Raw genomic sequence first — 15,910 nt, 5'->3', positions numbered from 1 at the left:
AACGTGAGTAGCTTCTTAAATTGTAAACAGTCTATAAGCTCTTATCTTAAAAGGCTCTTTAAGAACTGATGTAAAAAAAAAATTTAAAAACATACTGTAGCCAAATCTAAAGGCGTTTGGCCTTCTTGGTTCTTCATGGTAGGGTCTGCCCCGTGAGCTAATAGCAAAGCACATAGCTGTGTTCTTCCTTTCTGTGCTGCTTCATGTAAAGGAGTGAAGGCCCATTTATCAGTTGCATTTACACAGGTGTTATATTTGATTAAAAGTGCTGCAATATCCACATGCTGAAACAAAAGCAAAATAGAGCTTAAAACATGTAACAAGATATTTGAAAAACTATTTTTTATTTATTGACAAACAGTGTGGAATAGGCCCTTTTGGCCCTTCAAGCCCTGACACCAGCAATCTCCCAATTTAACCCTAGCCTAATCACAGAACAATATACAAGGACCAATTAACCTACCGACCAGTAAGTCTTTGGACTGTGGGAGGAAACTGGGGCATCCAGAGAAAACCCATGTGGTCAAGGGGAGAACGTACAAACTCCTTACAGGCAGCAACAGGATTTGTACCCAGGTTGCTGGTAAAGTGTTGTGCTAACTACTATGCTACATTGTGAATAACTGGTGTGCACTCCAATCTTTATATAGCATTCCAAATGATGTTCAGCCAATAGAAATTATCAAACAGAAAACCAGGAAGAATTCCGTTAAAAGAGCTCCCTGATATTACAGATGTTGGGCATGTGGGTTCAATTTCAAATGATACCTTAGAGCAGAAAGTATTTTAATTGGGAATTGATTAACATGTACTTATCTCAAAGTGAAAAAGCATTTGTTTGCATGCCATCCAGTCAGATCATTCCATACAGAAATATATCAAAATAGTACCAAAAGAATGAAAAGTATAGTGTAACAGTACAAAGAAAGTGCACCACAGTGCAAAGAGAACAATGAAATAAGACCGCAACATCAAGAGCTTATACTTATCATACAAAAGCTCCATTCAAGAGTCTTATAACAGCAACACAAGAGATGTCCCTGAGCCTGGTTGCATGCGCTCTCGGCTTTTCTATCTCCTGCCTGATGGGATGTGGGAGAAGGGAAAAGAATTGGGATGAGAGGCGCCCTTGATTAAGTTACCGTCTTTCCCGAGGTAGCAAGAAATGCAGACAGGGTCAATGGAGAGGAGACTGGTATTCATTTAGAACTTTCTACAAATTCTTGCAGTCTTGGGCAGAACAGCTGCCAGTCAAAACAGATTTTAAAAAAACTTCTGAAAAGCTTTGAGGTCAACAGCAACTAATGCTGCTCTGCCACCATACACAATGTATCGTTTTCTTTAAAAGATCAGGTGTGGTTCTACGCTGTATCATATGACGTGGGTGATCATGGTCTTTCCATGACCATGACTGTTCTTGGCAAATTTTTCTAGAGATGTGGTTTGCCATTGCCTTCTTCTGGATGGTGTCTTTACAAAATGGATGACCCCAGCAATCATCAATCCTCTTCAGAGACTGCCTGCCTGGCATGAGGGGCTCATAAGGCCACCCACTACTTGCTCCCATGGCTTCATGTGACCCTGATTGGGTTTCTAAGCAGGTGATACAACTTGCCCAAGGGTGATCTGCAGGCTAGCAGAGGGAAGGAGCGCAAATTCCTCCTTTGGTGGAGACGTACCTCCACCCCACCATCCAGTGGTAGATATACTAAAAGCAAACCAGGTATATTCATTGATAAAGTGATTAATGTGGATTTCAACTGATCAAAACACAACAACTTTCTGCCCTACTTTGAATAGGATGAGAGGATCATTTTTATTCAGACAAACCCAGTATTTTTGCCTCTTTCATCAGCAGGTGGCCAGTTCTACTTTCTAACTTACACAAATGCATTAAAACAGAGGACAGGTAAAAAGTAGCTCATCTCTTCAGTAGTTTACCTCTTTCAATAGCATTTCACCTGCACATGACAACTATAGACATACAGCCATGCAACTGCCAAAGACTGCAGAAAAAATGAAACATACTGCCAACAAGCTGGAGACAAACAAAATGTAGCAAATTTGCTTCAGAAAGTAAAACAACTCAAGAACTCTTCAGATTGATTATTAATCCCCTCCCCCACCCACCATAACAAAAATAACAATACCCTTATTTGTTAATATACTTGCAAAGAAATTACAATAAACATTTTTAGATAACAAAAAATGTATGACGATGCAAGATATTTAAAATATTTTGTGCAAATAGCTCAAGTTCACAACACTTCAAATGATGGACTTCCTGCCTCCTGCACTACAATCAGCACAGCCTGTGAAGGTCTGGTACAGATACTTTTTAAATGATATGAGATTTAATGACAGATGAAAATGTGGCCACTTACCCCATAGGATGCTGCATTGTGAAGGGGAATTAGGCCCCCTTTGTCTTGTGCATTTACATCTGCACCATGCTCCAAAAGATAGTCAGCCACCTCTAGGTTATTATAACCAGCTGCAAAACAAAAGCAGAAAGAAATAGTACAGCAAACAATTTTATAAACACAGGAGGTTCTGCAGATGCTGGAAATCTTGAGTAACACACACAAAATGCTGGAGGAACTCAGTCAGTCAAGCAGCATCAATCGGGGGGGGTGGGGGTGGAATGTTGACATTTTGGGCTGAGACCCTTCATGAGAATATGAAAGTGGGGAGGGGGGAGAAGGAGTACAAGCTGGCAGATGATAAGCTGAGAGGGAAGTGGGGGGGGAGGTAAAATCAGAAGCTGTGAGGGGATATGTGGAAGAAATAAAGTACTGGAGGAAAGGACAGTGGACCATAGAACAAAGGGAACAAGGGAAACCCAAAGGGAGGTGATGGGCAGGTAAGGAGAAGAAGAGTGAAAAGGTAACCAGCATCAGGAATAGAGAAAGAGAGGAGGAATGTGGAGAAATCACGGAAGTTAGAAAAATTGATGTTCATGCCATTAGGTTGGAGATTACCCAGACAGAATATGAGGTAATGTTCCTCCAACCCAAGCATGGCATCACCATGACTGTAAAGGAGGCTGTGGCACACATATCAAAATGGGTATGGAAAAATGAAATGAGTAGCCACCCGGATATCCTGCCTTTTGCAGCAGATGGAGCCAATGTGCTCAATACAGCAATTCCCCAATCTGCATCGGGTCTCACAATGTAGAAGGGGCTGCACCACCAGATTAAAGATGACCCCTGGAAAGACTGTTTGGAGCCCTGCACTTGTCATGCTTGCAGGGAAAATTACAGTAGGGAGATTAGTGGAGAGGAAAAAGTGAATAAAGGAGTTACGTAGAGAGCGATCCCAATGGAAAGCGGGGGGGGGGGGGGGGGGGGAGGAGAAGGGAAAGATCCTTTCAGTGGTAGTATCCCATTGGATATGGCAGAAGCCACGGAGAATAATGTGCCAGATAGAGACTTACGGGGTGGCAAACAATTGTCACCTAATTTTGCCAAATTTGTTATGTGCCAAGTGTTACAAGATTAACCTACCCAATGAGCGCATGCTTTACATTCAAGCTTCACATTTCTCTTATCAAGGTGGATGCTGTACTAATACATTGATAGAATACAGGTTCTGTAAGGATAAACTTAAGTTCACCTCTTACAAAGATTTGATCAAGGACAGCAGCTGAACATGTTGCAGTTCCGTATGTTCCTCATACTGGTGTGTAGAAACAGCACTAAAATTATCAATCTTTAACTGTAGGTAATGGAAATCATAAATACAGAAAAATTCAGCAAGTTAGCAGTATTTATATATAAAAAAGTCAAATTCCTGATCTGTGACCCGTCAACTGCTTCTCATTCCACAAATGCTGTCCTTAAGCTTTTCTAGCATTTCCTGCTTTATTATTCAGAATTATATTTAACTAATGAATACTGTTATATACAGTATTTCATAACCCCAAATGGTATTAGGTGCAATAACGTGCAGTCACTTTGTAGGAAAACATGGCAGCCAAACACAGCAAGGTACATTAAGCAATGGAGCAATGACTAGATTTTTAAGAAATGTTCTCTATTATAGGTATAAGGAAAAACATTGGTCAGGACACACGAAATCTCTGCTCCTCTCAGAATAGGATGAGGGGATCTTTGTCATTCATCAAAGAGTACAGACAGATCCAGATTTTCTTTTGGTCTCTTTCAAGTAAAAATGACACTGCAATTGGTCTCAGCTTAAATTGCTGTAATTTCTGCAGTAGAAATTCAGCTTAAATTTAGAGACATGAATACCATGACTCATCTAAAGCTAAGACTTTTAAAGATTCATATTACATCACCTGAAACTGAAACATTTGAATGACTTAATTTTAACTTCACATCATGTACAATCTTGGCTTACAGAAACCAAAGCAAAGAATATTGAAGAGTGATTTAAAGACATTAAGTAAAATAAATTCATGAATAGACACAGCTGCATCTTTCCTTCTTTCTTGTAATTGTTCAGTTCAGATTACAATTAACTTTATCATAAAAGCAGAGATTCATTAGATATCATGCAATTAAAAAATGGTACCCAATATACTTGCCAGCTCTTGGGCAGATTTATTTAAGTAACTTCATGTCTAGTATATTCCATTTAATCCTATACTTCTCTTTCAGTCCCCATAAAAGTAATTTTCTAATTTTCTTTTGTTATCACTGCACCTGTTCCCATTAACCTTTCCTACAGTTTGTTTCAGATCACTTTAATTCCTTATTCACAATATCTCTGCAATTCATCTCTGGTTCTCTGACTTCATTTTTAATCCTTTTTCTCTGGTGAATGTCCTATTTGCCATCAGCAATAATTTTTCCCATTTTCTGAATAAAACCTCTCATGGAGTTTGAAAATCTTAATTAAAATAACTCTTGTTTTTCTCTGTAATGCAATCACTCCCTGGTACCATTCTGCCCTCTCCAAGAATATGCTGTTTTAAGTAACAATCTCAAAGAGACTCCTAGGACTCATCTTGCCTCCTTTCACCCATCTGGCTTTTCTAATCCCTGATAAAGCTCTCATAGTGCTTTCCTTAGACTCCATCTTTAGCATGATTGATTTGGTTTTGTGAAATGAAACAAAAATACTGTTTCACCAAAGAATAAAACAATGAGATAATGAGGAATGTAGATAAAAGTAAAAATATCAGCAATAACATAATCCAGGTTGATCACCTTGAATCCAGCAATCATTATTCCAGTTCCACTGTTGGTTTGGACATAATTTTCGCTAGCCTAATTTCAAATTTCTCTCTTCACTGTGCCAACCCTTTACCACTGTTTTGGTGGTGCTATTATTAGCAGCTGTTGGCATGGTATTAAAAAAGAAGCAATTCATTCCTGAAATATTCTTCATTGATTTTTATAACCTTTGCTTATCTAGCTCCTGTCATGCCTCTGAATGAAGGAAGTGTTTCTCATGGTGTGAAGTACAACCATCATACCTTATCTATACAAGATAAGGCAGAAGTTCTGCAAAAACTTGAGTGGTGTGTCTGTGAAGAGCATATGTGACTTGCATACCATTGGCCCTTTTACAATTTATGAAACAAGAAGAGGAAGTGCTCCACTTCTTTGCTGACAGCAAATCAAAACAACAGATGTGCATAAGGAAAACAATGAAAGATGGAAAATGTTCACAACTAGATAAAGTTTTCATAAAGTGGTTTAAACTCCGCATTAGTGAAAGAGTAGAACTGTCAGGAGAAACAGTGAATAAACAAGCAAAATTATTTCATGAACAACTAGGGCTCGATTATGAGTGTGATTACAGTGCAGGGTGGCTTCAACGTTTCAAACAGGGACATGGCTTAGAATTTTGTGCAGTCTGCAGACAAGGAAGCAGCTGCTGAGCTTGTTGATGAGTTCACTAAGTTAGTTTCTGATGAAAATTTAAGTCCAGAGAAAGTCTATAATTCGGATGAAACCATCTTATATTGGTGTTGTATTCCAAGACAAACATTGACTAGAGGATGCACAATCACCACCAACAGGTAATAAAGCATCAAAAGATTGTCACTGTGTTGGGTTGCTCTAATGCTGCAGGAACCCACAGGTGTAAGTTGTTACTCATTGGCAAAAGTTTACATCCCAGAGAGTTCATAGGTATGAAAGTTTCCAGTTATTTAACATGCCAAAAAAAAAGGATTACAACTGACATTAGATTGGAATGGTTTGAACATTACATTGTTCCAGAAGCAAGAGCTTATTGTGACACTGTCAGTCTGGACAAAAATTGTACAATAATGATGATTTTAGATAATTGCTCTGTGCATCCAAACACTGAACTCTTGGTAAAGAATAATGTTTACAGTATCTATCTACCACCCAGTTTATCTAAGGGTGAGGTGATCATCAAGCGGGTTAGAGGTATTTATTTATTTAAATCCTAACCTAACTACCTGTTGTTTGACAAAATCACTAATCTGGCACTGCACAGGCCCAGATCATTTCGGATTTGTGGTGGTGAACCCGTACTAGTCAAGATCTTACCTGCAAGATGGAGTGGTGTTGAGTTTCTTCCTTGAGTATCTCTGCAATTTATGTTCTCTGGACTACATAACTTTTGGACTCGAGCTAGGCAGCCTTTCTTGGCAGCGTCAAGTAAAGCAGCATCTCCTCGCAGTAAATCCTGAATATCTGTATCTCCCTCTTTCACAAGGTCCAGAGGTGTATTGCCATCTCTGTTCTTCTTTGTCGGGTCAGCTCCATGCTATGAAAATGAAAGTGACTTTCACAACACATCTGGATCAGTTTTATTTACATCATCTGATCAGCTAATTATTTTCCAGGGCATCAAGGAACAAAAATGAAGTAATCCATTTAACTACATAATTCTGTTCTTTCATTCAATTAGACTGCTGACAACCTGTTTCTTAAAGCCATTACTAGTTTTGGTTCCTCAAGACAAAATAGAACTAATAAAAAAAAATCACGTTCAATTGCACTAGCCTCAACTGCTTTTTGGAGTAAGAATTCCAAAATTCAACTTACGTTTGTGTGAAGTACTTTCTATTAAAACCAATAATGGCCAACATTTATATTTGCTTTTATATCTCATATTTGATAAGGAATCCAGTTCTTTTTCCCTACACTATCACCTTGTTCAATATTTTAATATCACTAGACGAATTTCTCATATCTGCACTAACCAGAATTGAATGCAGTATTCTAGGTGAAACAGAACGATAGGTTTAACCTAACTTCTATACTCTTGCATTTCAATCCTCAGAATTAACATTGCAGTTAGCAGAACTGAAAAACTCTGTAGTGAGCAATTGTTAGTGAATGTTTTGGGTTAAGACCGACACGAAGTAGAGATCAGAAGTTTAACTTTCTTGATTTCAAATTTCAAACACAAAAATGCAGTGTAGAGTTTTCTATACTATTCTGGTTTGTTCGATTTGGACCTAAACACTCACACAATAGTAATACATCCATAACAGCTTTCATTTTTATCCAATTTCAGAAATAAATTTCAGTACATTTTACTGCATCAAATTCTAATCATGTGCATACTGATAAAAATCACCAAACATTTATACAAATCTTTCAAATTATCACATACCTTTAAAAGAAGCTTGCAAATTTCATATTTGCCTTTGGCTGCTGCTTCATGTAAAGGTGTGAATTTCCATAGATCAGCCACATTCACTGAGGCACCATGCCTCACCAACAGTTCTGCTACTTCATAATGTCCATACGAGCAAGCATTGTGCAAAGGAACAAGACCCCTGAGAAACAAGTAATTTAAGTTTAACCACTTTGCCAAGTGCACAAGTTCTTTTCAATCAAAAATTTAATGTTTCTTTATACTAAATCACATTAGGCAGTGTTGCCCAGAAATAGACATTTATACCACTGCTTGTAGCTATAGGCAGCCCAGTAAAATAATGAGACATTGTTGTCACTTGTTCTCATCTCTGAAGGCAAATTTTCTTTATACCATGTTAACATCAATCATAGTAGAGCATCAGGTAAATGAGAGTATCACAGGCAGCTTAGTTTCTGGCCACACCACTTGCGTATATGTGGTTCTTGTGGAGAAACAATCAAGATAAAGAATCCTGACCAATTTTTGCCCTTTCTTGCCACCAGCATCAGAGATCAGGCCCCAGCATAGAAAGAGGGTTGGCTGCACAATGAACAGGAAGGAACACAAATACTTTTCAGTAGTCTTCAAGAATTTTATAACTCAACTATATTACTTTTACCTTTCCTTTTTAACAGTACAAGCTTTGTAAGCAGCAAGGAGTTTTAATTTTAATCTTCAAATAAAATATATACAAACCCTTTGTCTTTGGCATGCACATCAGCACCATGATGTAGCAGGTACTCTACAACAGCCACCCGATTGTAACCTGCAGCAAAATGTAGTGGGGTGGAGTGCCGTCCTTCCAAGTCCCTGCAGTTCACATTTTGGGTTGTGCACAATTGCTTCAAAACAAAACATTTATCAACAAAGGTTATAATATGAAAGTTAGCTGATGGAATTAAATTGACTTGAAAGCCAACACAATGAAAGCAAAACTTCGTTGAATTTAAAAACAAATCACAAAACCTGTTTTATTTTAAATTAGTTAATTCCCATGGCTATTCCACTGAATAAATCAAGAAAAGAATACATCCAGGATAGATCTTACTGATAGATGTGCATCTTAAAAAGACAGCTGAACAGTACATCTGGATTTTACTGTGCATCAGACATCGGTTTAACCAAAGTTCCTTCTTCATACCTTCACTTAATTCTTCTCTTGCTTAGATTCAAGAGAAAATACCTTAAATTGGTTCAGATTGAAAAAAGGATTAATTGCCACAACACTCAAAATGAAAAGAATGTGTTCATATTGTAGCAGCTTTAAAGTACCAACATACCCGTGTCATTGTTAGAATAACAGCTGGAATTTAGATTATGGACTAATTACAATCAGAAAGGTCATTTTAAATATACTTACTAGTTACATAATTACCCAGTTAACACAGTAAGCCATGGGAATTTTTACATGTAGTCACTAAAATATGTTAGCTGGAAAAGACAAGCAGTGAATTTCAGTACAATGTCAGGCCATAATTCTCTGGAAAAATAAGGCCTAGCTAGGTTGATTAGAACAGAAGGACAGGATGATCTAACAAGGACAACCAGACAGAAGAAAACTGTTAACTTTAGAACTGTCTTTATCTGGGATACTGTAAAGTATTGTGCAAATATATTAGAAAGATCAAACAAGATGAAAGAGCATGAACATTTTACCTAATCAGGGAGAAGTATATATGGTACCTGTTTGTTGGTGACTGGTTCAAAAGGGCTGAAATAATTAGAATAGTGACTGACAGGAAGCAGAGAACAGTCCCGCTGATCAGTTATTTGAACTTATGTGTAAAAGAAAATTTAGGCTGAGAGCTTTGAGGTGGATCCTTGCTCGCTTTGCTTTAACACCTTGTTCAGTTTGAGAAGCTGACCATGAAACGATGACTACTAACACTGCCTATACTGAACTGGCCTGCTGCTTATTCGGTCACTTGGTTTCATCTGCGCAAGTTGTATTTCAATTCTAATTATATTCTTCTAGCAAGGCCTCGTCTGATCTCCCTGGCTGGGGGTTCTTCCGTAGGACATTCCTCACTGCTTCCATGCCCCTGCCCGTTTCAATATTGGTGTACAGGCTTTCAATGTCCATGGTGAAGAGTATGGACCCAGGGGGCACTGACTACTTTTGGTAGTTGGTGTCTGTGCAAACTATATAGCAGACCATTCCAATTAAGCTACACTAAGATGGAACCTAAAACTTACAATAGAAGCATTAGCAACCAAAATATAACTTCAAGATGTTAGGACAAGTGACCAGTTGTCACTTGTTGATGAAGCTTCAAGTCTTCTTCAAAAAGGAAAGTGAACTAGAAAGTGTGGAGCAGTTCAAGATGTTAACACTCAAATTTTGGCTTCTTCCTCCTTCATTTCCAATCCTAATGAATAATCTTGGCCCAAAATGTCAATTCCTTATTCATTTTCATAGATGGTGCTGACCTGCTGAGTTCTTCCAGCAGTGTGTGTGTATATTGGTTTGTTGTGTTAGATATAATTAAGCAAACTGGGCCTAAGCTTGAGTTTGTAAGAATGAGGTGGTTTGCACTGGAATTTGGTTCCGAGGTAAAACATTACCCTTGCTCTTACCTAATGGTAGAGCCATTAAAATGCACCAAATGATTCACTTCCACTTCCATTACTTATGTTCTAAATGTCTAATCCCTACTTGCAATTATCTGGAGAATTACTGAAACAAAAACCTAAAAATGTGATCGACTGCATTGCGAACTCAAATCATATAATTCTGAGAAATAGGTAACAGACTCCACTTCGTCATTGAGAGACTATAACTGGAAACCCCATCTCCTCTTCACTGAAAAAGAACAGAGGCACCTCTGACTGCTTAGCCTCCAGTCATATTCTCCCTTTACCCACAACTCTGTGGCAAACATAGCTCAAATGCCATCTACAAATATGCCAATGTTTGGCACAAATGGTAACGAGGCAAATTACAGGAATGAGATAGGTCAGTTGTTGGGTGATGTTGCACTCAATGCCACCAAAACCAAGGAACTAATTATGGACCAGGAGGGAGGAAAGTTAGACAGAACAGTACCAATCCTCAATGAAGGTGGAAAGAGTACTCACCTTCGAGTTCCTAACTGTTAACACCTTGGAGGATTCATCCTGGGCCAGCATACAGAAGCAACCAGGTAGATGTGCTAATGTCTTTACTTCCTTAGAAGTTTAAGATTAGGTATGTCATCAATAAATCTGAAAACTTTCTACCAATGTATAATACAGATGGTGATGAAACATATTAAACCCTGCATGAAAAGCAACTTGAATCCACTCCAATTTGCCTACTACCACAACAGGACAGCAGCAGATGCCATTTCATTGGCTCTTCACTCAAATCTGGAACATCTGGTCAATGAAGATGTATACATCAGGATACTCTTCATCTACTGCCGCTCAGCATTCAATACTACCATCCCCTCAAAACTAATAAATAAGCTTCAAGTCCTAGGCCTTAGTAGCTCCTGGTACAACTGGATCCTCGATTTCATCTCTTGCAGACCTCAGTTAGATCAAAATGGCAACATCTCCACAATCTCCCTCAGCACGGGTGTAACAAAAGACTCCATGCTTAGCCCTCTGCGCTACTCGCTTTATACTTATGACTGAGAGGATATGCTTAGCTCCAATGTCATATTTAAGTCTTCCTATGACACTGCTGTCATTAGCCAAATCAAGGGTGGTGAAAATGGAGGACACCTCCCTCTCCTTTGCCAGGGAGGGAGAGAACCTGTGGGTTGCCGAATGCCAGATGAATTGTGATAGCCTTTGCGGTAACTGCAAGGTCTGTGTCTTTGTTATCACTTAGCTCACGCTTGAGCTTGGTAGTGGGTGTGCTTTTTGTTTTTGGAGGGGAGAGAGAGAGAAGATTGTTGCTTATGTGTAGGAGCGGGGGTGCTGGGGGACGACGACTTTGGGGTTCTCACATTTGAGTGTCATTCATTCTTTGGGGCACTTCTCTGTTTTTGTGGATGTTTTCCGAAGAAAAAGCATTTCAGAATGTACAAACCCCATTTCCAGAAAAGTTGGGATATTTTCCAAAATGCAATAAAAACAAAAATCTGTGATATGTTCATTCACGTGAACCTTTATTTAACTGACAAAAGTACAAAGATTTTCAATAGTTTTACTGACCAACTTAATTGTATTTTGTAAATATACTCAAATTTAGAATTTGATGGCTGCAACACACTCAACAAAAGTTGGGACAGAGGCATGTTTACCATTGTGTTACATCATCTTTCCTTTTAATAACACTTTTTAATCATTTTGGAACTGAGGATACTAATTGTAGTAGATTCGCAATTGGAAATTTTGTCCATTCTTGCTTGATATAAGACTTCAGCTGCTCAACAGTCCGTGGTCTCCGTTGTCTGATTCTCCTCTTCATGATGTGCCATATATTTTCAATAGGAGACAGACCTGGACTGGCAGCCGGCCAGTCAAGCACACACACTCTGTGTCTACAAAGCCACGCTGTTATAGCCCGTGCAGAATGTGGTCTGGGATTGTCCTGCTGAAATAAGCATGGGCGTCCAGGGAAGAGACGTCACCTTGATGGCAACATATGTCTCTCTAAAATCCTAATATACGCCTCAGAGTCAATGGTACCTTCACATACATGCAACTCACCCATGCCATGGGCACAGATGCACCCCCATACCATCACAGATGCAGGCTTTTGCACTTTTCGCTGATAACAATCAGGATGGTCGTTTTCATCTTTGGCACGGAGAACTCGACGCCCATTTTTTCCGAAAACTAGCTGAAATGTGGACTCATCTGACCACAGCACACAGTTCCACAGTCTTTCGGTCCATCTGAGATGAGCTCGGGCCCAGAGAACTCGCCGGCGTTTCTGCATAGAGCTGATGTATGGCTTCCTCCTTGCGTAATGCAGTTTCAAGTTGCATTTCTGGATGCAGTGACGGACTGTGTTAAGTGACAATGGTTTTCCGAAGTACTCCTGAGCTCAGGTGGCTATAATTGTCACAGTAGCATGACGGTTTCTTAGGCAGTGCCGCCTGAGGGCTCGAAGATCACGCGCATTCAACAGTGGTTTCCGACCTTGCCCTAAGTACTGAGATGTCTCTGAATTCTCTGAATCTTTTCACAATATTATGTACTGTAGATGTTGAAAGACCTAAATTCTCTGCAATCTTGATTTGGGAAATGTTCTTTTTGAATTGACTAACAATTCTCTCACGAATTTTGGCACAAAGGGGTGAGCCACGACCCATCCTTGCTTGCAAAGACTGAGCCTTTGATGGACGCTACTTTTATACCCAGTCATGATACCTCACCTGCTACCAATTAGCCTGCTTAATGTGGAGTCTTCCAAACCAGTGTTACTTGAATATTCTGTGCACTTCTCAATCTTATTTTAACTCTGTCCCAACTTTTGTTGAGTGTGTTGCAGCCATCAAATTCTAAATTTGTGTATATTTACAAAATACAATTAAGTTGGTCAGTAAAACTATTGAAAATCTTTTCTTTGTACTTTTGTCAGTTAAATAAGGGTTCACTTGAATTAACATAATCACAGATTTTTGTTTTTATTGCTTTTTGGAAAATATCCCAACTTTTCTGGAAATGGGGTTTGTACATTGTATACATTTCTCTAACATTAAACTGAACCTTTGAATTTGAGACAGAAAATCTGGCTGAGTGGTGCCACAACAACTACCTTTCAATGTTAGCAAGACCAAGGAGATAATTATTGAGCTGAGGAGGAGGAAAACAGAGATCCATGCACCAGCCCTCATTGTGGTATCGAAGGTGGAAAGGGTAGCAATTTTAAATTTTTCAGTGATATCATTCCAGAGGATCCGTCCTGGGTGCAGCACGTGAAAACAATTACAAAGAAAGCACTGCAGCGCCTCTACTTTCCTAGAAGTCTGCAAACTTCAGCATGTCATCTGAAACTCTGAAAAGCTTCTATAGTGGAGAGTACAAAGATTGGTTGCATCATGGCCTGCTATGGAAACACCAATGCTCGTGTACAGAAAGGCCTACAAAAACTAGTGGATATGGCCCACTCCACCATGGGCAAAGCCCTTTCAAACACTGAGCATATCTGGACAGAGCACTGTCACAGGAAACCAGCATCCATCAAGGACCCCACCATCCAGGCCATGCTCTAAACTTGCTGCTGCCATCAGGAACATTTATTATCCCTCAACCATAAGGTTCTTGAGCTAAACGGGATAACTTCACTTTACTTCATTCTACATCACTGAACTGGACTCACTTTCAAGGACTCTTCATCTCACGTTCTTGATATTTATTGCTTATTTATTTTTCCCCTCTCTCTTTTAGTACTTGCACAGTTTGTTTTTGTTTGCAGATTGCTTCTTGTCCACACTGCTGGTTCCAGTCTTTCATTGATTCTATTGTGTTTCTTGTATTTCCTAGGAGTACCCACAATAAAATGAATCTCAGAGTTGTCTATGGTGACATATGTACTTTGATAATAAATTTACTCTGAATTGTTAACTTTGGAAAGTATTCTGACTGGTTGCATCATGGCCTGGTATGGAAACTCCAATGCACTGAAATGCAAAAAGCTACAGACGTCAGGTTGACATCCATCATCTGGGTCATCTTTGTTTCTCAGGCTGGACGTACAGGATCTTGAAGACTCACACCTCAAGGTTCAACAACAGTTTCTTCCCCACTGTCATCAGATTATTGAACTGACCTGACCTGAAAATTCTGATTTCTCCTTTAGACTCTCTCTGAACTTGAACAAATGTTTGTTTTGTTGTGCATGTATAATTTATGTTAATTTAAGCTCATGTAATTTACATTTGTCACATTTGTAATGTACTATACTGTAGCTGCAAAAAGCAAATGTGCATGACATTTATACCCTGGGTATATATGCCCATGACCATAAATTAACCTGAACCAATGTTAATGAGAAACAGTGATATGGAATATATAATGTCTTGAATCTCCTACATAACTGGATTTAACTTTTACCTTATGGCTTTAATACTTTGTGATTTGTTTACTCTCTGCCTCACCTACACACCTGGATACAGATTTGCTATCCCTGCCCATCCTTCCTTCATTACCAATGATGGCAACAATATAATAGTACCATGTGTTAAAATTTAAATTTATTTACATTATTAGTTAGACTCTCTAATTCAATACAGAGGATTCCAGTTAACTGCAATACATCGGGACCTGTACATGTTGCCCCACTTAAGCTGAAGTTTCAGTGAAATAGTTAAAGACATAAAAAAATTAGAACTCTACAGTATTATAAAACTGTTTATTAGTTCCTAATAGTTACGGATGAAGGAATTCATCCAGTATACACTGCCGTGTTTGGGATGTCCAGGGAGGGGTCCAAGAAGGTGGTTCTGCAATGCTTTGTGGGGAGTGAATGGCATAATAAAGCACAGAAATTATGGTTATTCCCTGCAACCAAGACTCTATTTTGTGACGACTACTCGTTCCACTAGACCTGGATTTCTGAGGGCAACAGAGTGAAAGTGTCTCAGTTCAATGACTTTTCCACTTTAAAAACTCTCCTGCATAGGCTTCCCTGTCATTGTCAAATATAATGGACAACTAACATGCTGCCATGTTCTTGCAAATGAACAAAATTAATACAGACACCTAGTGCACATAATGGACTGTCTTTGTACAATGCTTTCAATGATAGCATCCTCCAAATCTTCATTTTCAGTGTAACATGCAAAATTATTGTCAATACATTCAAGTTCTTCGTAGTTCCTATCTTGAAGTAGTGAACAGCTGTTTCTGGCATTTCCAAGCTGAATTGTTGAAACCACAGAGGGCAAAGCAGTTCTACACCATCTTATCAGTGAAAAAAATCACTGCTTTTTGAATACAAACACACATAACTTACACCATTTTAAAACAGTTCACTCTAAGCACAAGTTCATGCGACTGACACTTGTTAGAAACTGCTCGACAACTGTCTCCAATCCCAATTAAGTGGCATAGTTTCACACATAAACTAAGGAAATCTTACTATTTTCTCAATTCGTTTTTGTTCTTTTAAGAGTTGCCCCAAATAATTGGCTGCTCCAATTAACTGATGGACCAATTAAGTGGAATCATTTGGAAGGAGTCATTTGACAAGAATATCTTAGCCTGTTGTCGACAGGATGGAGATGCTCCTGTAATTGCCACAATATGCCTCGTCTCCCTTCTTGAAAATGGGCACTATTAAAGCTTGAGGGTAGTTGTTCCTTTCTCAGACCTTCAGGGGCAGGGTGTATATGTAGTGCAGGAGTGGTGGTTCACCTTTCTTAAGGATCTCTGC

The 15,910-nt window shown here is 39.0% G+C and overlaps 1 protein-coding gene across 2 annotated transcripts in view; it reads right to left on the bottom strand.

The window, feature by feature from the left end:
• Positions 1–15,910, bottom strand: part of LOC132394225 (poly [ADP-ribose] polymerase tankyrase-1) — a 124,074-nt gene that overhangs the window by 28,659 nt on the left and 79,505 nt on the right. For both annotated transcript variants that reach the window (XM_059970098.1, XM_059970099.1), the window contains 5 exons: positions 8,293–8,438; positions 7,570–7,735; positions 6,495–6,714; positions 2,385–2,494; positions 96–284 (listed from right to left, as the gene is read on the bottom strand). In XM_059970098.1, the coding sequence (XP_059826081.1) occupies positions 96–284; positions 2,385–2,494; positions 6,495–6,714; positions 7,570–7,735; positions 8,293–8,438 (831 nt within the window). The remainder of the gene's footprint in view (positions 1–95; positions 285–2,384; positions 2,495–6,494; positions 6,715–7,569; positions 7,736–8,292; positions 8,439–15,910) is intronic.

Source organism: Hypanus sabinus, chromosome 5 (assembly GCF_030144855.1).
Source record: "Hypanus sabinus isolate sHypSab1 chromosome 5, sHypSab1.hap1, whole genome shotgun sequence".
NCBI lineage: Eukaryota > Metazoa > Chordata > Chondrichthyes > Myliobatiformes > Dasyatidae > Hypanus > Hypanus sabinus.
The sequence above is the reverse complement of the archived record's forward strand: the minus strand, read 5'-3'. Positions and strand labels throughout refer to the sequence as shown.